Below are 26,152 nucleotides of genomic sequence, written 5' to 3'. Positions count from 1 at the left end.
CTCTTTAATGACTTAACATGGATGTCAGTCTTTTTCCATGTAATTATCAAATGTCTGTTTAAAAAAAACATCTTTTGTTTGGAGATGTTCCCATGTTTAGTTGCAGCAAGTTCTCCTGTTTTGGAGGAATTTGTTACCTTAGTCATTCTCCATCCTGCCAGTTGCAGGGAGTTAAAGGGTCAACTTTCTCCTCTCATTTGAGACTCATTTCTTTCCCCCTTTATCTTCATTAAAATGTTTGCTGATGAAAGTGACTTGCCCCATATTTAATACACATCAAAGCCAGAGGCCTCCCCCTATTTCAGGGAATGGTATCTCCCAGCTGCTCACAGGACAGTTGGCTGGACCCTTTTCTTTTCCTCGGGGGGCACAGGATGAGGGCTCAGTCTGTGCCTGGCTCCTTGCTGCCCAGGCTGTACCCAGAGTGGCTGAGAATCTCCATGCTGTTAGCCCTTCACCATGTTCACCAGCAGTATCCCAAACACCCATGACGAATGGTCTCCATGAGGGGTGGTTTCATCCAGTGCTGAGATGTAGTCGTCTCTGGAGTGGGTCCCTATTGGCCGTTATCTGCCAGTCACTGGGCATGGAAATTTCTTTAAAAATGTGGCTCCTCCATGCCATGCATTCTCCTGTGAAAGAAGCATCGCCTAGGGCTCCCCACACCTGTGTGAATGGCTGGCAGGGGCTGCTGATAACTTTCTATCCATTTGTCAATTACTGATATGAAATCAGGATTGGCTTTGCTTCTCTCCCCGTTTTCAAAACTGGAGGAACTTCAAGTTTGAGAGGGAAAACTTTTGCTTTGAATCCCTCTCAGAAGAAGAGGGTGAGGGAGGAGGAAAGGACTCTGGCCTCATCCCTCCTGAGCCATGTTTCTGGTTTCACTCAGACCAGTGTTAATCGAGAGACACTTCAAGGAAGAACATGCAGTGACTCCAGATTAATGGGGGCAAATAAAATCAGGATATGTCCTTGTGGGGAGGGGGTTTCAGTTGTTGCTAAAGGGGCTGGGGGAAGCCCTCAGTCTCTGTCTGACTGTGTCTCTCTTCTCAGGATATTAGGGTTGAGCTTCCTGGGTCAGATGCTGCTGCCTGCATTGTGATCTGGGAGACCAGTCTGACCAGCTGTTGCTCCCCTGGTGGGGTCTGGGCTTGGGAGTGAGTTGGAGTGAAGCTTCCTCTGTGCCCAGGCAAGGTGAGGACTTTCTCCAGCTGTAATTAGCTCCATGGGCCAGCCCTAGGCTCTGTCCACACCACATTTGAGCCAGATACTCCCAAGTGATTGATAAAGACCTCAGGGGACATGCTGGGGATGGGTATGAAAGAGACTCTGCACAAATAGCCCCTCCTCACCCCACATCTCTCCTCCCCTTAGCAATTGCAGGAGCCAATCCAGCCATAGGAGAGTGAACACCCAGGAATGGCTGTCTGTCTGCCAGAGGGGGAGGGCCAGGAGATGGGAAACACAAGGAGAAAAGGGAGAGAGAGATTGATAGGGCAGTGGGAGAAATAACTGGGGAGAGAGATTCCCAGATCTCTAACCTGCCCCCACACACTTAACTGCATCATCCCTGGGCAGATTCCCTTTCCAGTGAACAAGGTGAGGTGCAGGGAGAGGAAAAGCCGATTCCTGACTCTCCCTGTGCCCCCGGCTGTGGGAGTGTGCTGCCCCGGGGACAATGTCAAGGGAAATCTTCCAAAGTCACTCCTTTTGTTCTGCTCTTGTCTCGTATTTGGTTTCCAGACTTTGTTACTGGGAGGGTTTCAAAATGTCTTGGTTTAGTGCTAGTGGGGTGGGCCGGGTCAGTGCTGTAATAAAGTGACCAAACATTTCCTCAGAATAGAATCATAGAACTGTAGGGCTGGAATGAACCATGAGAGGTCATCTAGTCCAGCCCCCAACACTGAGGTGTTTGTCCAACCTGTCCTTAACAACCTCCAATGATGATGAATCCAAAACCTCCCTTGATAACCTATTCCAGTACAGAATTAGCCTTCGTCACAACTGAATCACAAGGCTAGCTGAGATTCAGTTTGTGATCCACTATAACCCCCAGATCCTTTTGAGTAGTACTGCCCCCCACTTTTTCTCAGATTCTTGAACATGGGTATACAGGGGTTTCCCCTCTATTCATTTATCAAATATTCATGTGAAATACACACAGATTTTACCTCATATCAACAACTGATATAAAATCCCTCTGATTTTCCACTTTCCTCTCTATAATTTGCAAAATGGATCCAAAATCCCTCCGATTTGCACCCTTTCTCTTTCATTTCTGAACATTGATCTCAAAACTCAGGTTTTGCCTCTTTCTATGTTGTTATCAAATGTCAATTAGAAATCCTGTTGGGTTTAAGGCTGTTCCCCATATTTCTAAATCCCAGCAACTTCTCCTTCCTTGGAGGGAACCTGTGGCCCTTAGTCATTCTCCATCCTGGATGTTGCAGGGGGTTAAAATTGCCCAGTGATCTTCTTTCTCCGCTCCTTTGAGAAACATTTTTTCCCTCCTTTATCTCTGTTAAAAGGTTTCCTGAAGAAAGAGACCAGCCACATATTTAATACAAATCAAAGCCCTGTCTGGGGGATCAGTGGTTCCCAGCTGGTACCAGGAGAGTTGGCTGGACCCTTTTCTTTTCTCCAGCTGGCACGGGATGAGGAGGTCACTCTGGGTACAGCGTGGGTCTAGAAGTATCCCACACAGCATGACAAATGGTCTCTGTGAGAGGTTTCTTCCTGCCATGCTAAGATGTAGCCACCTCTGGGATGGATGCATGGTGGCCATTATTTGCTAGTGACAGGGCATGGAAATTTCTTTCTTATTTTGCAAAAAGAAAAGGAGTACTTAGAGACTAAGGTGCCACAAGTACACCTTTTCTTTTTGTGGATACAGACTAACACGGCTGCTACTCTGTTACCTATTTTGGCCCTCCATGCCTTCCACTCTCCTGTTAAAGAAGCATCCCCAAGGGCTCCCTCTGCTTGTGTGACTGGCCAGCAGAGGATGGTGATAACTTTCTATCCATTTATCAGATACTGAGGTAACACTGTTCCGGGGGGCGGGGGTGTGTGGCATGTCTGTGTGGGGAGATTGCAGCTGGAGCTGAAGGGTCATTGTAGTAGGGGGAGGCCTCTGGGTGACTGGGCAGGGGGTACCCTAGTCAGGTTGGTGGGTTCTGGAGGTTTGAGGTTTCGGGGGGTAGTTCTGATGTGCCCAGCCCTGAGGCTATGTGTCCTGGAGGTGGGTGTCACTGGGGGCCTGTTGGCTGCAGAACAGTGGGGGTGGGGGTCTCTTGGGGAGGTGGGGCAGGGGGTTAGAGGGTGCCTGGTGCTGTGCCAGGGGCTCTGTCTGGGCTTCCCCTGCAGACTCCTGGGATCATTGCCATGCCCGGTGCACAGAGCTGGGGCGGGGAGTTCTGGCACTAGATTGGGGGATGCCAGGCAGACAGAGTGTGGGGTCCCACTGTAAAGCATCAGGGGGTCTCTGGCAAACGGCATGGCAGATTCTGCTGAAGGGCAGGTGGGGATCCTAGGCAGGCAGTGGGAGAATCCCAGGCAGGCAGTGGGGGACTGAGTTCACAGTGGGGGGGGGGGGGGGAAAGAGTCCCTGGCTGCTGGGGACTCTTGGTGGAGGGAATCCTTTGGGATTCTCAGGCTGGCAGTGAAGGTCTGATGGGGGTTCCCTGGCTGGTGGGGCTCTGAGAAGCATCTGGGGTCCCTGGCCAGGGACTATGGGGGCTGGGTCCCAGGGAATACCTGGTGGGACCCTGGCTGGGGGAGTCTGGGCTTTGGACACTGGGGGGGTGTCTGGGGGACCCTGGCTGTGGGGGCTGCTATTAACCATGCTTAGTCTCCTTGATCAGTTTGTGTCAGAATCCTGGCTCCAAGCACTGCCTGTCATTCCTCAGCCATGCCCAGTCACTGTGATACCTTTCTATCCACTTATCAAACACAGATTTTGCTTTTCTCCTCTCTTGAAAACTGCAGGAACTTCCGGTTCCGTTGGGAAAATTCGTGCCCCCAGTCCTTGCCCTAGATCTGGGGGGTCAGGGAGGTAGAAAGGGGGTTAGCATTGCCACACAATGGTCTCATCCACAGCATTCTGGACTCATTCTTTCTGAAATCTGGTTTCATTAAGACCATTGTTAAACCAGAGTCACTGCATGGAAAGACAAGGAGTGACTCCAGATGGACAGTGGGGCAAATGAGATTAGCAATTCTCCCTGTGAGGAGGTACTCTCATTAACTGCTCTCCCCAGAGAACTAAAGACGGGAATGCTGCTCAAACACACTGTCCCTCTCTGCTCAGGATATTAGGGTTCAGCTTCCTGGGTCACACATTGCAGCCTTCATTGTGATCTGGGAGACCCAGTGGGGGTTCTGAGCTGGGAAATGAACTTAATTAAAGCTGCTTCTCTGCCTGGCCCAGGTGATGACTTTCTCCAGCTGGTACTAGCCCTATAGGCCCTGTTAATACTAAATTCTGAGCCAGAGACTCCAAGTAACTAAAAGAAACCAAGGGAAAATGCTGGGGTCTGGCATTAAAATGACTCTACACAAACAGCGTTCCCCCACCCCACCCCCATTTCTCCTCCCATTAGCAATTGCAGGGACAAATCCAGCCATGGGGAGCAAACAACCCAGGAATGGGACTTTCGTACCAGGTGGGCAGGGAAAGGGGACAGGGAAAAGGAGATAGAAAGAGAGACTGAAAAGGGCTGTGGGAGAGAAGAGTTTTGAGAGAGATTTCCAGATATCTAATCTGTCCAGACAGATTAATTACTGCATCCTTGGTAGAGTCACTTTCCTGTGGACAAGATGAGCATCAGACAGGAAAGCCCAGTTCCTGACTCCATATCCCTCTTGCTGGGGTGTGGCTGCCATGAGGTCCGTGTCAGACGGAATCATCGAAAGTGACTCCTTTGGTTCTCCTTTTTTTGAGCATTTTGTTCAAAGACTTTGTTACAGGATGTGGTGAGGGAGAAGAGAGGTTAAAAATGTGTCCTTGGGCTTAGCCTGGCAGGAGGGGCCAGGTCTGCACTGTAATAAAGAGATGAAGCATTTTTCCAGCATGGCAGAATCTAGGATATCTGTCTGCAGGGAAAGGGCCTGGGGGAAGCATGATGTGAAATTAACTAAAGCCTGTTCTGAAACCTCCAGAATTTCCCTTCTCACCCGGCCAGGCTGCAGAATGACGTCCATGTTTCGCTCCAGTTCATTCCATCCTCCCATGGGACAGGGGAGAGAAATGGCTGCAGAGGAGCCAGTTCATGTAGGAATTATTGGGGGGTTTCTGGGGGGTTCCTGCAGGAGGGAGGGGGCAGCAAATACGCTGGAGATGGGAAGGTTTGCACCCTCTGGGTTGGAGCGGGGCAGGAAATTCCCAGGGTGGAGAAAGGGAGGAGGACAGGGGGTGGCAAAGCTGCTGGGAGTTGTTTAATAAGTGGTCTAGATTATAGGAACAGACCCATGAGGTTCGGAGGTGGAAATGCCCTCATTTGTGAAACAGAAAATAACCCACCTATATAGAGCTGGGAAAACTCACCAGACTCATAGTGCTAGAGCCTGACCTGACTAACCAGCAGCTGCTGTGAGAGATAAAGGGGGCACCCACCAGTCAGGTTTGGGGAGATTCCCCTCCCTTCATATCCAGCTCCTCACAATGAGGAGGGTGTTGGGCTTCCTACCAAGGAGCTCTCCCTGGACCCTGCTAGGGGCTCCATCTCCTGTACCAGTCTGTGGCTAGTAGGTGTGTGGTGGATCTGCTAGGAGAGAGGAGGGGCTCTCTCTTCGTCCCCTCACCCTGGTGTTTCCTGGATGCTCTGAGCAGGGTGGGGGTGGGCTTCTGTTGACTGTGAGCCTCCCAGAGCTTCCATTTGATTGGCTCCTCTCCCCCACAAATATTGGGGCTGTGAGTAGGGCAGCAGGTACTGAGTGTTGGACTCTTGCTCTTTCAGGGGCTGGTGACCTTCGAGGAGGTGGCTGTGTATTTCACTAGGGAAGAGTGGGCTCTGCTGGACCCCGCTCAGAGAGCCCTCTACAGAGACGTCATGCAGGAGAATTATGAGAATGTGACCTCGCTGGGTAAGGGTTCCTGTCCCCTCTCTTCTTGGAAAGGGAAATGAAGAGATAAGGTTCACACCAGCCCCACAATGCCACCTCTACTCTGTCCTGTTTCAGCATCACCCCAATATGCCAGTGACACACACAGTGCCAGAGACCCTCCCCTGCTGCAGAACACTTTGGCAACAGAGCACAGGAGCAGTATCGCACAGTGTCAAATATCTCCTGTTTACACAAGTAAAACTGGGGGTTAGGTCCAGCATAACCAACAGAAGCTTCCTATCCATGGCCTTCTCTCAAACCCTGAGCCTACTCCATCCAGACCAGAATGTGCTTGGGGTGAAACAAGCAGGCTGCTGGAGTCGGAGCTGCTGGTCCAGGGTTACTTATCACACAGAGACTCAGTGCATCCTTGAATGCTGGCGGGGGGTATCCAGAGAGGGGAGCTCCAGCAGCAGAACCTTGAATATCACCCAGGATTACAGATGACACAACTCCTCATTGATCTGGATTGTACCCCAGCGTGTGAAAATGACTTAAGTTAGTAGCGAAGCTTCTTGAGACCTGGAGAGTCTTGCTCTCCCATCACCATGTGTAATAGCCATAATCTCTCTTCTCTGCAGGCATCTTGGATTTTTGAGTCCCCCATTGCCAAAGTCACATGACCCTGATTCTTATTTTTCACATTCTGCTTTTCCAGACTAATTAGAATCTGTTGCTCCTGAATTATAGCTTATAATTTCCTAGCGTTCATAGAATATCAGGGTTGGAAGGGACCTCAGGAGGTCATCTAGTCCAACCCCCTGCTCAAAGCAGGACCAATCCCCACCTAAATCATCCCAGCCAGGGCTTTGTAAAACCTGACCTTAAAAACCTCAAAGGAAGGAGATTCCACCACCTCCCCAGGAAACCCATTCTAGTCCTTCACCCCCCTCCTAGTAAAGATTTTTTTCCTAATATTCAACTTTAACCTCCCCCCACTGGAACTTGAGACCATTGCTCCTTGTTCTGCCATCTGCCACCACTGAGAATAGCCTAGATACATCCTCTTTGGAACCCCCTTTCAGGTAGTTGAAAGCAGCTATCAAATCCCCCCTCCAAAGGCAAACTTGGAGATGCTGGGGATTCAACCCAGCGCCTCATACATGCAAAACATGTGCTCTATCACTGAGTTACATCCCCAAACTAGATGTAGCTAAGGACAAACATCCACTTGTCCTTGTTGAACCTCCTCAGGTTTATTTTGGCCCAATCCTCTAATGTGTCTAGGTCCTTCTGTATCCTATCCCTACCCTCCAGCATATCTACCTCTCCTCCCAGTTTAGTGTCATCTGCAGACTTGCTGAGGGTGCAATCCACAGCATCCTCCAGATCATTAATGAAGGTATTGAACAAAACCGACCCCAGGACCGACCTTTTTGGGCACTCCGCTTGATACTGGCAGCCAACCGACATGGAGCCATTGATCACTACCCGATGATCCAGCCAGCTTCCTATCCACCTTATAGTCCATTCATCCAGCCCGTACTTCTTTAACTTGCTGGCAAGAATACTGTGGGAGACCATATCAAAAGCATTGCTAAAGTCAAGGAATAACACATCCACTGCTTTCCCCTCATCCACAGAACAAGTTATCTCATCATAGAAAGCAATTAGATTAGTCAGGCATGACTTGCCCTTGGTGAATCCACGTTGACTGTTCCTGATCACTTTTTTGTCCTTGAAGTGCTTCAAAATTGGTTCCATGTTTTTTTTCAGGGACTGAGGTGATGCTGACTGGCCTGTAGATCCCCAGATCCTCCTCCTTCCCTTTTTCAAAGATGGGCACTACATTTGCCTTTTTCCAGTTGTCCAGGACCTCCCCTGATCACTATGAGTTTTCAAAGATAATGGCCAATGGCTCTGCAATCACATCCGCCAACTCCTTTAGCATGCTTGGATACTTCTGACAGTGGCCAATGCCAGGTGTCCCAGAGGGAGTGAACAGAACAGGTCATCATCAAGTGATCCATCTCCTGTCACCCATTCCCAGCTTATGGAAAACAGAATTTAGGGACACCATCTCTGCCCATCCTGGATAATAGCTTTTGATGTACCTATCCTCCGTGAATTTATCATGTTCTGTTTTTGAACCCTGTTATAGTCTTGGTCTTCACAATATCCTTTGGCAAAGAGCTCCACAGGTTGACTGTGGGTTGTGTGAAGAAATACTGCCTTTTTGTTTGTTTTAAACCTGTTGCCTATTAATTTCATTGTGTGATTCCTAGTCCTTGTGTTATGAGAAGGAGTAAATAACACTTCCTTCTTTACTTTCTCCACACCCGTCATGATTTTATAGACCTCTCAGATATCCCCCCTTCTCTTTTCCAAGCTAAAAAGTCCCTGTCTTTTTAATCTCTCCTCATACAGAAGCTGTTTCATACCCCGAGTTGGTTTCTCTCCCCCTCCCCCCCATTTTCTGAACCTTTTCCAATTCCAGTATATCTTTTTTGAGATGGGTTGACCATGTCTGCACACAGTGTTCAAGATGTGGGCGTACCATGGATTTATATAGAGGCAATATGATATTTTCTGACTTACTATCTATCCCTTTCTTAATGATTCCGAACATTCTGTTCACTTTTTGACTGTCTCTGCACACTGAGTGGATGTTTTCAGAGAACTATCCACAGTGACTCCAAGATCCCTCTCTTCAGTGGAAAAAGCTAATTTAGACCCCATCATTTTATATGTATAGTTGGGATTATGTTTTCCAGTGGGCTATAATATGTGCTATCCTGACATCTAGGACTGCTGAGATCCTGCATTCAGTAATATCCCTGCCCTTCCTGTTCCCTTTCTCCACTGAACCCCACCAGCCCATGCTTACTGTTCCCAGCTTCCCCAGGACTCTCTCATTGTCTCTGGACCTCTGTGTCAGCAAGAAGCAGTGCCAGGGAGATTTGCCCTCTGTCTGGAGTTTTCGATTTGTGGGACATGGATTTACTTTCTCTGTGTTTTAGGAGACTCTTTGAAATTGAGTATCTGTGACATTAACCACAGTACAATTTGGACTGTTGAACAGCTGTTTCCCCTCAGTTCCCCAAGCTGGGGTGCCTTTTACACTGCTTTGCTGTGAGAACAGCCACTCCTGGGCAGTTAACACACAATCTCCGGCATGTAACTCGCTCCCAGCTACACAGTATTGAGTGCTGCTAGTCAGCCACTCACAAATTACAGTGCACCACAGGAGAACCCCAGAAAATTCTCTGGTCCCAGACTTTCTTCCAGAAATGTGCATCTTGCATTGTCCAGCACACTACTGAACAATGCAAGCTCATATGAAGTCTGTCATTTCATCAGTGGAAAATGACATGCACCAGCCTTGTTATCCCAAATGAAGTTTGCAACACACTTTAATCCAAAAACACTGGTTAGATAAAACAAAATTGTTAACAACTGAAAAAAAGATTTTAAGTGACTACAGGTAATGAGGCATAAAAGTCAGAATTGTTTACAAAAGAAATACAAGATGAAACACTAAATGTCTAACTTAACAAGCTAAAATGGATTCAAAGCAAATGTTTCTCTCACCATATGCTGAGACAGGCTGACTTTCCTTTCAGCCAGGACTCCCCCTACCCACCCCTGCCCCCCAAGTTCAGTTCTTCAGGAGTTGTCATGAGCAGAGGGAAATGGGGGAGAGAGAGAGAGTCCCAAGCATTTTTCTCACCTCTTTTTAAAATTCAGTCCTTTGGACTGGAAACAACGTCAGTTCTCAGCTGAGTCATGGTGACAGGCTGTCTGTTGTAGATATGATCTTCAAGTGGTCCCTGTAATGGACTGTAAATGTCTTCTTCACACCTTCTCCCTGCCGGAGAATGGCTGTTTGACCAGCTGTTTGCCTTGCTGTCTCTGAAGAACTCCTCTGTGGGTGTTCTCCAGCATTGTAACTTTTTCAGTAATATCACACAGTAAAACCTCATAACTTTAGATACAGTGTTGCTACACATTTTAACAGGAGGATAATATTCAGTAGATTATGTGTTTTCAAATGATACCTCAGAAGCCAGATTATGTACAAAATTGGTCATAATTTTCTAGAAGAGTGAACATAGGGGTACAGACGGACACAGTGTCTGTCTGTGTGTGTTTGCAGCAGGTATGTGGGTATTTCAATCCCTCATAAGCAGAGTGTTCAGCAACTTCAAGGACCTGGGGAGATGGTCCTGAGAATTCATTGGTTTACTAAGTGTGACACTGTCTGAAATTGTAAGACCCTTTATTATTATTTATTAATTTTATTATTAATACCAATATAATAAATTGCAATGAGTCGTACTAGATATGCCATGTAATGTCAGTGAAAACGTTATGATTTTCTAAGTATGATAATTTTCTTTCTATGTTTGTATCACCTTTGTATTGTGAGTTATAGATATGTAGGGTATATCTGTATTTCCACACTTGTGCAGTGTTTCTGGGTGACACACCCAGATATATTGGCGTCAGCAGTGCCTAGCCGGTTCGATAGCCCATCCAGGGTCATCACCTGTACAATGAACCCATGTAAAGGACTAATGGGATACATCTATTGAGTCAGCAAGACATGCAGGGATATGCCTGTGTACTTAGAACTCCAAGGCTTTTCCATACCATGTGCTATGAAGCTTGTGTTTGGGACACAGGAAGTACAAGCGACGTGGCAAAAGTAATATAAAGGACAGCTGAATCAACTCCATTTTGTCTTCAGTCCCTCTTCCTACCTCTGGAGCAACTTTTCTACAAACTAAGCTTTAAACAAAGGACTGAATGACCCATCCAAGCTGTGGATATGTTCCAGATGGACTTTGAAGCCAGCAACTCACCAGTACTGCTAAGAACCTGATATATAGATTTCTGAATGTATCTGACTGCTCTCCCATTTAACAACTCCCTTATTGTTTGTTTCTTTTATAATAAACCTTTAGTTTAGATGCTAAAGGATTGGCAGGCAGCATGGTATTTTATGTAAGATTCAAACCTATACTGACCTGGTAATGTCGCTGACCCTTTGGGGTCAGAAGAACGTTTTGTCTATTTCTGCAGAGTTTTTAAATAACCTCTCACTGTACTGGACTTAGGTGCTGATTGGGAGTCAGAGAACTAGAATGCAATAAAAGGAGCTGTGTGATTTCTTTTTTCAGCTTCTCGATAACCAGTGTGGGTGATCGGAAGCACTGTTTGTGACTGGTTGGTGAATTTAACTTCAGTGTTAACCACCAGTTTTAGGAGCATCTGCTCTCCCTTTTTCAGCCTCCCCTGACCTTGGCATTTTCAGTGAGGACTGCCCATGGCACACCAGGTCACACTAAGTACTGAAGTTAAATTAATAGAATGTTTGTTTTTTGTGACAAAGTCTTATGAAATCAACTGTACTCCTTGGTTTTTCTTTCATCTAAGCAGGGTTTCCAGTATCCAAACCTGATGTGATCTCCCAGGTGGAACAAGGGGAAGAGTCATGGGTCCCAGACCTCCAGGGTTCAGAGGAAAGAGAGATCCTGAGAGCACCCTACACAGGTGAGGAAACATTAAACCAACTCAAAATCTGTAAGTGCCTGAAGAAAATATCTGGGATGCCCGACAAAGCCCTTGGGAGGTCTCTCAGTTCATTATTGTCCCTAGCAGGGGTCGTATCCTCAGGGTAAATATAGCTCATGGCTTCCTGCAGATCCTAGCAGACACCAGGCAGGAGCTTCCTCCCTTCCCCCTGCAAATTTGGATGGGAAGTGAAGGCCAAATTGATCCCCTCCTCTCTCTATTTGTCTTATAACAAACACATGGGATCTTTTTTCAGGGAAAAAGGCAATACGCCGCATTTATTGAAGATAGAATGCATATGCTAATTGTTGTATCATTTGTGTACCACACAAATACACTGTCCTGCCAGTCGATGTTATAGTTACCAGTCCAGAGTCCAAATCAATCTATTGGCCAGCTAGGTTGATCACAGGTAGGAGGAGCCGGGTTCTGTTGGTTATGACATGATGCTTTGAAGTCTTGGCAGGACAAACCCAAAGTTTCATGGCCAGGCATCCTGTGTATATAGTGATTTTCCTTCATTGGGACCAATGAGTTTTGCACTGGCATGCTGTAATCAATTATTGTATGACAAGTGCTCGTTTTCTTAAATTATCCTTTTCATCCTTTATCTTGTTCTTTCATCAAGTTCCTCAGGGAGTTATCCCATGGTGGTTTTGGTCACAGCTGTCTTGTCCCCATTGATAGGTGACTGTCTCACCTTTAAAGTTGTCAGACTGTCCCCCTCTGACATTTCAATAGGGGCATGTTGCTGCCTCCTGGAGCCCTTATGTCTGTCTCCAGTTCCTCCCTCGTACATCTGGTTCAGCGATGGCCTTCACACTTATCTCTTAAAACACACATTCCTCATTCACAGACAAAACAGAATTCATTTACACACAACATTTTGAACAGAAACGTCAAATTGCAATGCAAAAGAAAACCATCATGGGATTCTTTCTTATTTCAAAATGGTAAACCTACAACAAATTGGTGACCCTCAAAGATCTGTTACTGCCTTGAAATCAGTCCAGACACAGATTCTGGCTGATGTATCTGTACCCATTGTCCCATTAAGCCGTTCCTTTCTGTTATTCAAAAAGGGTGGCTGGCAGGATATGATCAAATCATACACCAATACATTTAATACATGCTACATTATTATTCTTTATCCTTCATTCTAAATTATATAAAATGCAAACATAAAATCCTGCTACTACATTTTGGGAAAGAGTTTGGGGGAGTTGAGTGCCTGATTTTTATTTGACCTCTTTCCAGCACTTGTTTTGATTTGGCCTTCCCCTTTCCATCCCTGTTTTGAGGTTTCTGTCTCTACCACAGGAGGTGAAGCAATGGTATGTGAGAAAGAGGAGCAGAATTATCAGCAGGAAGATGCTGGGCAAGTGGATAAACACAGAGAATTATCACAAAGATTGAAAAGGAATGTGTCCAGGAGTAATGAGCAGGGAAAATCCTGTGAGATTCAGCACCGACCAGAGAGAGAGGAGGGAAACCAGCCAGGGGAGAAAGTGGATAAATGTATTTCCTGTCAGGGAACTCAGAAGGACATCAAGGAAACCGCAACCCAGCAGGAAATCCTCAGGGGAAAGAGGAAACATACATGCACTGACTGTGGGAAAAACTTATGTGACAACTCAGCCCTTATAAAGCATCAGAGAATTCACACAGGTGAGAAACCCTATGAATGCAGTGAGTGTGGGAAAAACTTCACTAACAGATCAGCCCTTCTTAATCATCAGAGAATCCACACAGGGGAGAGGCCCTATGAATGCAGTGAGTGTGGAAAATGCTTCACTAAGAGCTCAGCCCTTTCTGAACATCAGCGAATCCACACAGGGGAGAGGCCCTATGAATGCCGTGAATGTGGGAAAAGCTTCACTCACAGATCAGGCGTTTTCCTCCATCAGAGAATCCACACAGGGGAGAGGCCCTATGAATGCAGTGAGTGTGGGAAAAACTTCACTAGCAGCTCAGCCCTTTCTGAACATCAGAGAATCCACACAGGGGAGAGGCCCTACGAATGCCGTGAGTGTGGGAAAAACTTCACTCAGAGATCAGGCCTTTTTCTCCATCAGAGAATCCACACAGGGGAGAAGCCCTATGAATGCAGTGAGTGTGGGAAAACCTTCAATCGTAGCTCACACCTTATTAGGCATCAGAGAATCCACACAGGGGAGAGGCCTTATGAATGCCGTGAGTGTGGGGAAAGCTTCACTAACACCTCAGCCCTTTCTGAACATCAGAGACTCCACACAGGGGAGAGGCCCTATGAATGCCGTGAGTGTGGGAAAACCTTCACTCGCAGATCAGGTCTTCTTCAACATCAGAGAATACATACAGGGGAGAGGCCATATAAATGCAATGAGTGTGGGAAAAGTTTCACTAGCAAATCAGCCCTTTCTGAACATCAGAGACTCCACACAGGGGAGAGGCCCTATGAATGCAGTGAGTGTGGGAAAAATTTCACTCACAGATCAGGCCTTTCTGAACATCAGAGAATCCACACAGGAGAGAGACCCTTTGAATGCCGTGAGTGTGGAAAATGCTTCACTAACACCTCAGCCCTTTCTAAACATCAGAGAATCCATACAGGGGAGAGGCCCTATGAATGCAGTGAGTGTGGGAAAACCTTCATTCGCAGCTCGCACCTTATTAGGCATCAGAGAATCCACATGGGAGAGAGGCCCTGTGAATGCAGTGAGTGTGGGGAAAGCTTCACTAACATCTCAGCCCTTTCTGAACATCAGAGAATCCATACAGGGGAGAGGCCCTATGAATGACGTGAGTGTGGGAATACCTTCTCTTGGCACTAAGCCCATGTTAGCTATCAGAGAATCTGCACGGGAGATCAATACCATAAAAACCTCTAGGGCTATCCGTACTTTTTTTTTCTTTAATACTTTTCCTGATTCCCACATAATAACTTTTAAAGCTGCTTGAACTGTTTGCAGCCCCATTTTCCCTTAGCTTGTCTAGATGAGGGGCCCATTTTTGCCTTTTGCAGTTTGCCCTGTTCTGAGGTGGACCCATTTGTCCTTTCTATCACTTCCATTGTCTCATGAGTAATTTGAGTATGCCCTTCCTATCAGGAACCAGGGAGCATCACATTTATAGCATTCCTCTTATTGCAAAGTTATTGTTAGTCACCGATGATACAGATTGTATCATTGCCAGTTCTTCTCACGTTGCTCTGGGTTGTGCTGAAGAGCAGTTATATTGGGAACTTTTCAAGTTATATTTAAATGAAGAGGAGCAGGGGCAGGGAAAAAAGTGTCCTTTCAGCCTCTGACACTGGAAGGAGACGGGGTGACTCAGAGATTCCCTCCTTCTCCATCACTGCAGAACTGTTACCTCCTGTCTGAGCCATGCAGAGTTTATCTTCATCGCGTTCTATCCCTCCACGTCTCAAAGTGTCATGTGATGAAGTGTTCTCAGTTGTCTGTGCTTGGAGATGATACTTTGGCTTCTTTAATCCTATATCGGAGTCACTATGACTGGAGGTGAAAGTGTCAAAGACCTAGAAGGGGAATTCAAATAGATCCCAAACACAGTGTGATCATCTGGAGTTTAAATCCTAGGTTCCATCTATTGGTAAAGTCACTTCTGGCAAGGTGGCTGTTTTGTCCCCCATTATGGGGATGCTAGGATACTAAAATTTTGTAAATAACATAGCTGACTATTGAGACAGTCTGAGTGAAGCTGATTTGAATGGATCAGAGGAGAATGTGATGGGAGAATCTCCTGTCCTGATTCTGAATAATCAGATGTAACCTGCCCTGAAATTTCACTTGACACGTTCATTGTCATGTATTCTATCTCTCTGTGACATGGCTTTTTATCTTTCCTGAAGAGTGTTTGGTCACCCAGTTGGATACTAGTTCTGTTTGATAGGATGTAGCTCAGATTTATTGGAGAATTTAAGACAAATGGCGATTTGCTAAAGTCATAATTTCTCACTTCAGCTTTGCTTTTTCCGCATCCCTCCATGATGACATGGAGACAGTTCAAGTGCAGTTCTGTCAACAGGAGAGAACTCTCCAATTTACTGACATGCTAACAAAGAAACAGTAGTTATTTAAAATCTCCAATCAGAAATTAAAGAAAAACTGGGCATGTTTCTGGAAGTCATTCTTTACTAACACTGCTGAGATTTTGAGTGGTTTTGTAAAGGATTCTACTTCAGAGAAATGTAAATTTACCCTAACCAAGGCCAAGGATTTGAAAAGAACTGGGGTTGAAAGAATACACACTCAGTTCTTGGTTTCCACCCCAGTAAAGGAAGCTCTGGTGACCAATGACCCCAGGAAAATTGTTTGTACCACTCCACTTATTAGTGCAGTGTCGCTGATTACCGTTCCAAAGGATGCCAGGGTTCGATTGAGAACAATCACCATTCACCATTTGGGATCCAAGGGGAAGGAATGTCCTATGAAGCACTCAGTCTTTGGATCCAAACTGGCTGCCTGAGTGGGTAACAAGGACTTTCAGGCTGCAGAAATGATGGTAACCAATGAGGCAACGAATGTGTCAGGCTCCATTTTCAGACTTCTGGATACACACATGCTGAGTCCTGATTCTGTGGTTTTGTGTCTGATGCGATGGATACACAATACAGCTGATGTTGGTGCAGCATTGTTATTACAGATGCTCTCAGCCAGCGGGAGAGATCTCTCCCACTATTGGACTTCATTAGCCACCGCCGCTTGTGCGGGGTGGACTATGTTGGCAGGAGAAGCGCTCCTGCTGACGTAATGCCATCTACACAGGGGCCTAGGGCTCTGTAACTACGCTGCTCAGCTGTATTGATTTTTCGCTCCTGTGAGCAATATAGTTACACTGATCAATGTCTTTAGTGTAGACCAGACAGTTTCTCTTGTGTTTTTATGCATTTACATCACTTCTCCTCCACCTCCTCCTACTTTGAAACATTAACAAGTTTGAAAAGAGAGATTCTTCCTCATGATGCAAACATTCCCACCTAGGAGACCCCTTCCACCAAGACACATGGCAGAAGAACCAAAGATATATGAACTTACAGCAGTGGTTGGGACCAACGTTGGGCCAAACCACAACTTGAGCCAAGGTTCAGTTGTTGGCAATGGGGATTAAAAGAAAACTAACATATATGACAAGAATTTGTGATCTTTGAATATATTCGTGTTACCACTGAAAATGAAATTATAGATGAAGTTATTGGTTAAAGAATAAGAGGCTCATGATAATCTGAATTATTTTGGAAAACTGAAAGTTGTCTTGTTTTTTGTTTTGTTAGTTGTACAGGAAATGATTTCTTATCTTGAAAAGTTAATTTGATTTAATTTACCCCCTGTAGTATAAGGAATTCTGGTAGAAAACCTCACTCCAAAGGTTAGGGTGGGAGAATGTGTGTGAAAAAGAGTGTATAAGAGAATATCGGCCCAATGAAAACTATTCGCAGAGACAAGTTGTATAATTTTTTTACCTGCTTAGACTGTAAGGGTCACTGACTTCCCCACTTCTCTAATTTGTAAAGGAGAGGCATGACATCTGTCATAGGATGTGACCAGCAGGTGGGAAAACTTCAATCATCAACCATCAGTATTAAGGAAAAGGTTGAAGTCCATTGCCTTTTATATCAAAAAGCCATCTAAAGGCTCGTCTACGCTGAAAAGCTATGTTGACATGGCCACATCTGTCAGGGGTGTGAAAAATCCACTCTGCTGAGAGAAGTAGTTAATGTGACCTTAGACCCAGTGAAGACAATGTTAGATTCTTAGAGTATTTCCAGTGTTTGAAGTGTAGACATAGCCTTAGACAGAGTGATCTCCTATGGGAAGCGAGTCATGACATCAATTCTAATTTTGACTCATCTCCCTATATGTAAGAAAGCTACTAGTATGGAGGGCTGAACCAGCTGTCCCATTGCCTGGTTCCTCAACTGTAGCTACAGCTCTTAGAACCCATCAGTCCAAAGACTGAGAGAAATAGAGTTCCAACCATTGCCATTTTAGTATCTTATTGTTCCTTTCTCTATTTTTTGTGCTGGCCTTTCTATTATATCAGGGAGTGACGGTATAGCTCAGTGCTTGAGAGACAAAAACTCATTGGGGCCGATTGCCAAATGGGTCACTGTTGTTCACAAGCAACTTCTGTATCAGACCTGAGAAACTTGCTGTACCTAATACACTGATTTTATGATATTTATCCAGGAAGCATAGCAGTGAGATCTCTACTGAAAGCTTGTTAATTACTGATACTCCTAATCACTGAGAGAGGTGTGTATGAGCCATATTGAAGAAGTAATGTAAGTGCACGGAAAATGGTATTGTCATGAAAGTGAGTCACTCCAATCATTGGTCTTGTGGGGGACGGCCCATTCCAGTGGGAGGGAATTGTCACCCCTCCCTTGCTAGCTAATTATGCAACGTATTGCTCCATTGTCAACCTTTACACCAACCCAGAAAAGCCAATGGAAAACTATGAAAGCCAAACTGTAGACATCAAAACCCTGTGGAAGTGAAAAGGCCAATATGACAATGAGGAAATCATCCTTTCTGCAAATAAAGACAAAAGACTGCTTCAGTTTATGACAAAAGAGATCCATAACAACCAGTGGTTCTTCATGAAAGGCAGGGCCATGGCTCCTAGGGACTAGCAATCACTGCAATAGACTGAAATGTGAGGTGAGAATCTACTTAGATCGGGAAAGGTAACTATTAAAAAGTGTAGGTTGCATTTTGTGATTTTTGTTTTGTTGGTAACGATTGGTTTCCGTCACTCTCATTTGTTTCTGTTTAAATCTCTCTCTCTTGTTAAATACATTTCTGTTTGTTCAATAACTGTACTCAAGTGCTGTGTGTGATATGGTAGCAGTGATCTACAGTAAAACTGGTAACCTGGGCTATACCGTTGCTTTGGGCAGAGGGGATCTGGGATTTCTGTGAATATCTGGTGATCGGGGCTAGACCTCAGAGTGGGACACACTGATGGAACTCCAGGGGTTCGGGTGCTTCTATTGTCAACTGGCAGGGCTGCTGTAGCTCAGAGAAGGGTGCTTGAGTGCCTGACAGGCTGGTGAGTTTGGTTGCTAACATCCAGCTCCCAAATGCAAAAGTCCCTCTTCCTAGTGTCCAGGAGGCAACAAGGAGACTCTCAGCCCTCAGCACCCTGAGAAGGGTCACAATGTGCATCTTATATTGATCCACCTGTCAAATCCACACAGGGAAAGCACCCGATAGCATAGTTCCCTGGCTCAAAATAGCCCTAAAATTCTGCCTGTGAAATCATGGAACGTGTGCTCTTCCCTCTGTGAGAGCATGTAACGCGTCCAGTCTCTGGAGGGTAGGATTTGGGTCCAGAGTGACCTAGACAAATTGGAGGATTGGGCCAAAAGAAATCTGAGGAGGTTCACCAAGGACAAGTGCAGAGTCCTGCACTTAGGAGAGAAGAATCCCATCCACCGCTACAGGCTGGGGACTGACTGGCTAAGTGGCAGTTATGCAAAAAAAGGACCTGGGGATTACAGTGGATGGGAAGGTGGATATGAGCCAAGTGTGCCTTTGCTGCCAAGAAGGCTAATGGCATATTGGGCTGCATTAATAGGAGTGTTGCCAGCAGATCGAGGGAAGTGATAATTCCCCTCTATTTGGCATGGGTGAGGCCATATCTGGACTACTGCATCCAGTTTTGGGCCCCCCCCCCCCCCCCCACACTACAGCAAGGATGTTGACAAATTGGAGAATTCAGCAGAGGGCAACTAAAATGATTACGGGGCTGGGGCACATGATTTATGAGGAAGAGGCTGTGGGAACTGGGGTTATTTAGTCTGCAGAAGAGAAGAGTGAGGGGGGATTTGATAGCAGCCTTCAGCTACCTGAAGGGGGGTTCCAAAGAGGATGGAGCTCGGCTGTTCTCAGTGGTGGCCGATGACAGAACAAGGAGTAATGGTCTCATATTGCAGTGGGGGAGGTCTAGGTTGGATATTAGGAAAAACTGTTTCCCTAGGAGGGTGGTGAAGCATGGGAATGGGTTCCCTAGGGAGGTGATGGAATATCTATCCTTAGAGGTTTTTAAGGCCCGGCTTGACAGAGCCCTGGCTGGGATGATTTAGTTGGGGTTGGTCCTGCTTTGAGCAGGGGGTTGGACTAGATGACCTCCTGAGGTCTCTTCTAACCCTAATCTTCTATGATTCTAAGTAGCTGCAAGTGGTTCCCAAAAGTTTCTTTGTGTTCACATCTGTAAAGATGCTCGGAATGGGCAACAGGGATGGATCACTTGATGATGACCTGTTCTGTTCATTCCCTCTGAAGCACCTGGCTTTGCCCACTCTTGGAAGACAGGACACTGGGCTAGATGGACCATTGGTCTGACCCAGTATGGCTGTTCTTACGTTTTATGTACAGGAATGAGGCACTTATAAATCAGAAATGGGGGAGGGGCTCTAAATTTAAATCAGTTTTAGAGAGAATGCGTTCAAACACTGTGACACTCGATGTATGGAAGAAATAAGTGATCCCCAGCTCCTTCCCCCGAGTCTTATGTGGGGATTAACTGCCAACAGCTGCTCTGAGGGAAGTGGTATAAATGCCTGTGGGTGCAGCCCACCAGCTGGTTCTCCTGGGGCAGATGGTGAGTTGCTGGGCAGGGATGCTGCACCGGCTGGGGTCTGAAATATGAACAGGGGTCTAAGGACTCTACAGCGGCCTCCAGTGGGGGTCGAGGATGCTGAGGCAGTGGAATCGGAGCATCACAGTTATCAAGATTCAAAGCTGGTTGGAGGTGGAGAGGAGGGGAATGACTCTGCTAGATTTTTAGTGCATCCCTTTAACTACTCGCCCACGACAACCTGGCAGCCTCCAGCTTTCTCACAGCACTGTGGTTGTGTTCTCTGAGGAAAGGGGCTTCAAGGAACTGGTATTTCCAGCTGCATTAAAGAATCATAAAGGAGAAGGAAGAGTTAATGTCTTAGAAAAGTCTCCTGTGTGTAAGATGGGTGGGAGGGTGTACAGAAGACAGTATGCTCCAGTTTCTTTTCTCTGGGGTTTCCTTTAGAAAAGTTGAAGCAGGGAGCAAAACCACCTGTGCTCTCTGAGGCTTGAACTCAGGACCTTCAGATTATGAGACTGATATACTACCAATTTCACTAAGAAGACTGTGAAAGGCTTTTGGCTAAGTGCATGTAGGATACTCCTACAGCAGTGACTGGGGCAGGTAAGGTGCCAGGGGTGTGCTGGAAGAAGCAGGGAGATCTGGTGCCCAGAGACCTTTCCTGGCAGCTTTCTCAGCACCAAACTAACCAACTTCCTCTGCCACTGAACAATCCACCAGGGACTAAGAGTAGTACTAGGGGGCTTTCTCCTTGCCACTTCTGCTGGCATGGGCATACGTCTTGGAGGCCTTTCTAGAAGAGAATTTGGAACTGAGTTGGGAAAAACAGTTTCAAAACAGGAAGCTCAGGTTTAGATTCATTTATTTACACTATTAAATAATCCTTCCATCCTAGTATCACAATCAATATAAGTGCTTCAGCCTTATGATTTTCCAGAGGGAAAACTTAACTTCTCTCCAAAGGGAGTTGAGAGAAAACACTTTTCAGAGTCCAGGAGAGACAAGGCAGCTGAGGGTCAGAGCTTCTAGTGGACCAGCTTCTGTTGGTGAAGGCGAGCTTTGGAGCTAACCCAGAACTCTTCTTCAGCTCTGTGTAGACCCAAAGTTTGTCTCTTCCACAAACAGAAGTTAGAACATAAGAACGGCCATACTAGGTCACAGCAAGGGTCCGTCTAGCCCACTACCCTGTCTTCTGACAGTGGCCAATGCCAGGTGCCCAGAGGGAATGAACAGAACCCTCAAGTGATCCATCCCCTGTCGCCCATTCCCAGCTTCTGGCAAAGAGAGGATAGAACACCATCCTTACCCATGCTGGGTAATAGCCATTGATGGACCTGTCCTCCATGAACTTACGTAATCCAGTTTCGAACCCTGTTCTAGTCTTGGCTTTGACAACATCCTCTGACAAAGAGTTCCACAGGTTAACACTGCGTTGTGTGAAGAAATACTTCCTTTTGTTCTTTTCACACCTGCCGCCTAGTCATTTCATTTGGTGACCCCTAGATCTTGTGTTATGAGAAGGAGTAAATAACACTCCCAACCTTGGTCCTTTAAAAGATATTATGTGACCCCCACTCCTTGTGTCTCATGTCCTGGGACTAACATGGATACACCAACATCACAAACAACAAGGTTCAAAATCAATACACATGGAAGAAGCATCTTCCGTTTCATTCCTTATGTCCTGGTCCCATCCTGTGGCCATTTTCTTTCCCTCCTTTCTGTTAAAAGCTTTGGTGTTTTGCACAGAAACATTATTTCCTCAGGAGAGACCAAGGAGTGGGAGCTGCATTCCTGTACCAGTCACTAGAAGGAGGCAAACAAAGGCCTTTAAGATGAGGCGTCCATCACTGTCAAGGTTCCTCCCCCACTCTGAACTCTAGGGTACAGATGTGGGGACCTGCATGAAAAACCTCCTAAGCTTATCTTTACCAGCTTAGGTCAAAACTTCCCCAAGGTACAAAATTTTCCACCCTTTGTCCTTGGATTGGCCGTTACCACCACCAAACTAATACTGGTTACTGGGGAAGAGCTGTTTGGACGCGTCTTTCCCCCCCCAAAATACTTCCCAAAATCTTGCACCCCACTTCCTGGACAAGGTTTGGTAAAAAGCCTCACCAGCTTGCCTAGGTGACTACAGACCCAGACCCTTGGATCTTAAGAACAATGAACAATCCTCCCAACACTTGCACCCCCCTTTTCCTGGGAAATGTTGGATAAAAAGCCTCACCAATTTGCATAGGTGACCACAGACCCAAACCCTTGGATCTGAGAACAATGAAAAAGCATTCAGTTTTCTTACAAGAAGACTTTTAATAAAAATAGAAGTAAATAGAAATAAAGAAATCCCCCCTGTAAAATCAGGATGGTAGATACCTTACAGGGTAATTAGATTCAAAACATAGAGAACCCCTCTAGGCAAAACCTTAAGTTACAAAAAAGATACACAGACAGAAATAGTTATTCTATTCAGCACAATTCTTTTCTCAGCCATTTAAAGAAATCATCATCTAACACGTACCTAGCTAGATTACTTACTAAAAGTTCTAAGACTCCATTCCTGGTCTATCCCTGGCAAAGACAGAATATAGACAGACACACAGACCCTTTGTTTCTCTCCCTCCTCCCAGCTTTTGAAAGTATCTTGTCTCCTCATTGGTCATTTTGGTCAGGTGCCAGCGAGGTTATCTTTAGCTTCTTAACCCTTTACAGGTGAGAGGAGCTTTCCCCTGGTTAGGAGGGATTTCAAAGGGGTTTACCCTTCCCTTTATATTTATGACAATCACTGTCAAAAAATCATCTCCCTCCTGCAGGTCACTGGCAGCCTGAATTTTTTCCTTATCGTCCTGGAGTCTGGGGCTGGAATCAGCACTGTCCAGCCCCTCTGTATGTAGCAGGAACAAACACAAACCTTGTCTTTAAAACAAGCTGTCCCCTTCCTTCTCAGGGAAGATTTTTCTATGATTGAAGTTGAGCTTCAGTTCCCCTCTCCTAGGGGCGGGTTGGGTGTGGGGCCAGCTCCCAATGAGCTCTGTTTTCACCTTTGCTCCCTTCAGTCACTCTGGGATGGTGACTCTGCTCCCAGCTGTCAAGCAGCTTCCAGCCCGTTCACTCTACATGGTCATGTGTCACCCCCTTTGCTAGCACCCATACCCTGCAGGAAAGCTGCTTCTGCCAGCTATGTTGGTGGTATAATGGTGAGTATAGCTGCTTTCCAAAGAGTTGACCTGAGTTCAATTCCCAGTCAACACAATAATGCCTTTACTCCTTTGTTGTTTCCTTGTCTGGAAGTGGTTTAATTTCAGTCACATTGTGGTATAATCACATTATTAATAGAATGAGACAATACATTTCTCAAAGCCCAGCAGATCATAGAGGATGGAGGCATACAAGGGGCTGGAATGTGTCATCTGAGAAAGACAGAACACTTGGAAATCTCTATCTCCCATCCCCTTGCCTTCCATGTTCTGATTCCAGCTGTGTGCGATGTTTTATGATGGGGAAATAAAGTTTTGAGTCAGTTTTTGCTCCTGCAGATTTCTTTGCTGTTACAGTTATAATGACATGAGCAAAAGGGAGGCAAAAAACAAAACAAAACAAAAAAAACCCACCCAAATTGCAATACAGTTAGGGAAAGAGAAGATCACGTGTAAGAGAAAGATTTAAAAATAAAAATTAATACTAAAAAGGGAGCCGGGGGGAAAGAGAACAAGTATGTGAAGATCCCCTTGATATTTCAATTCACATTGCTAGAATCAAAGTTCAGACTTGACGCTGTGGAAAACCTACAACTACCCGTCTCTCTGAACACCTGTGATGAGCAAGCTCGAGTTGGGACACTTGTTCTGCTTCAATCATGTATTGCTTCTCTGTATGTTCTCTGTCTCTTTCTTCTCCCCGCATTTCTCATCTCCAGTGTCGCTGGCTTTCTCTTCTTGCTCCCTGTCATCCTGCCCTTTCCCAGGGACTCACACTCTACAGCATTTAGGAAAAGCCAGAGCTTCCATGTTCTGCACATGATCCTGTGTCAGAGGACGTGTGACCAAGGTCAGAACCAGTCACAAGAACAATATGACCCTTTATTGGAGACTTCTCTGCCTACTCTGCAATTTACACCTGCCCCCCACTAAAGGGGGTGGGGCACAGCTCTGACTGAGATGTCCCACAAGAGAAATTTCAGCCCAAAGACAAATTCGTGTGAATTGTTGAAAAGTGAAGAGCCCCTTTCCCCCCACCCCAAATCCCCAGAACTCTAGTGTCATCCCCATGGCATCAGCACAGGGAACCCAGTGGGATGGGGTTACAGAATACAAGGCGGGAGGGAGCAGGGGAGAGAGGTGACAGGGAGTCTCTCTTTTTCCTTCTCTCTTCACTTTCTGTTCTTCTCTTCTCTTCCAGGAACTGCAGTCACAGCAGGGATGGGTTTGTCTCATTATTAGGGATCCGTGTCTGTCACAGAGGTAGCAGAAGTCATGGATTCTGTGACTTCCTGTGACCTCTCACTTCTGCAGTGGCCACTGTGGCTGACTCCAGGGCCACCCAAGCAGCTGGCCCTGGGGACCACCCGAGCAGTGGCCAATGCAGCTGGCCCTGGGAACTGCTTGAGCAGCAGTTCTGAGGGCAGCAGGAGTAGCCGCAGCTCAGTGGTTCCCAGTAAGCACTCCTGGGGTGGTCAGAGAAGCAGCTGGCCCCCTGGGGCTCCCCCCCAGCAGCAGTTGGAGTGGCAGCCGGCCCCTGGATCTTCTCCCTCTGCAGGTGATGCCATGGGCCCCCACAGCTGGTGCCACGGATCCCCTGGACTCCGCTCCCCAAGATTCAATGCGGGGTATTTATGGTATAGGTCATGGGCAATGATTTTTTGTTTCTTGCCCGTGATGTGTCTATGACATTTATTAAAAATACCTGTGATTAAATCATCGCTTTACTCATTATTGATCAAATAAATCAAAAGGCTTCCACCTGCAAGTGGATTTAGCCCAGGACCCTCAGAGTCAACAGCTGTTACACCCCCCACTGAGTTCTGTGATCAGGTGTCCTCGCGCTGGAAGCCTCCTTTTTAAATCCTAAAATAGCATTTTTGCACCCGGGGGGCTGAAATTTTGCACAGGACATTGTAGCTCCACTGTTATTTTATTGAATTGCTTCAAAACAGAAAGTCTCCCAAGGGCCAGGCTCTCTGCCATGGAAACAGCTGCCACAGCTCTCCAGGAGTCTGTGCACCACTCAGCAAAGTACAAACCTGCTCCACACTGAAGTGAGGTCAGACAGTGACAGTAACGCAAATACTTCAGACTATTAACCCTAGGTCCCTTTCTTTCTTTAACCCAGGACATGCCAGTCAACGGTTAGCCATGGCGTTATCTTCATCTTAAAATACCTCTCAGTATGTTTAACAGAGGAAGTGAAACCCCCTCCCACCAATGGCTCCCTGTTAAGGAGTTTTACCGTACCAGCCCCTGGAGACTGGTTTACACACTTAGAGCTTTTTCTCTTCAAACCCCTTATCCCAATCTATGGGCCAACCTCCGCATTTCAGAGTTCAGAATTTACTCTCATCACCCTAGTACGGCACTTTCCATGTGAATTGGGCAAAGCAAGTGGGGGAAGGTACATGGCTTATGAAAACCAATGCTCTGGGTGAGGCCTGAACTCATAACCTCAGCAGTGTTCCCCCCTCCACTAAAACCAGTTGCATCACCACAGGTGCTTCTTAGGCAAAGTTGGGAAGTAGGCAGTTACCTGTGTCTTTGGTTAGCACCTCTGGGTGGTAAATAAAAGGCTGATGGTTCAAATCTAACTGACAATGGAGCTTTTTAGCAATGAGAATCCAGAACATTTTAACAGGAAGAAAATCTCCTCTAGTCTCATCTAGCCCCTTTTGAATCATAGAAACATAGAATATCAGGGTTGGAAGGGACCTCAGGAGGTCATCTAGTCCAAC

The 26,152-nt window shown here is 46.2% G+C and overlaps 2 protein-coding genes across 2 annotated transcripts in view; one reads left to right on the top strand and one right to left on the bottom strand.

The window, feature by feature from the left end:
• The window catches only part of LOC140904149 (uncharacterized), a 671,145-nt gene that overhangs the window by 407,051 nt on the left and 237,942 nt on the right, over nt 1-26,152 (bottom strand). The window lies entirely within an intron of this gene.
• Nucleotides 3,843-14,494, top strand: LOC140904215 (uncharacterized). The gene is made up of 4 exons (XM_073326617.1): nt 3,843-5,275; nt 5,961-6,087; nt 11,488-11,604; nt 12,946-14,494. The coding sequence occupies exons 1-4, from the start codon at nt 5,057-5,059 to the stop codon at nt 14,403-14,405; spliced, it is 1,923 nt and encodes a 640-aa protein (XP_073182718.1). The 5' UTR covers nt 3,843-5,056; the 3' UTR covers nt 14,406-14,494.

This window comes from Lepidochelys kempii, chromosome 28 (genome assembly GCF_965140265.1).
Source record: "Lepidochelys kempii isolate rLepKem1 chromosome 28, rLepKem1.hap2, whole genome shotgun sequence".
NCBI lineage: Eukaryota > Metazoa > Chordata > Testudines > Cheloniidae > Lepidochelys > Lepidochelys kempii.
Note: the sequence above shows the minus strand (reverse complement) of the source record. Positions and strands in the feature narration are given on the sequence as shown.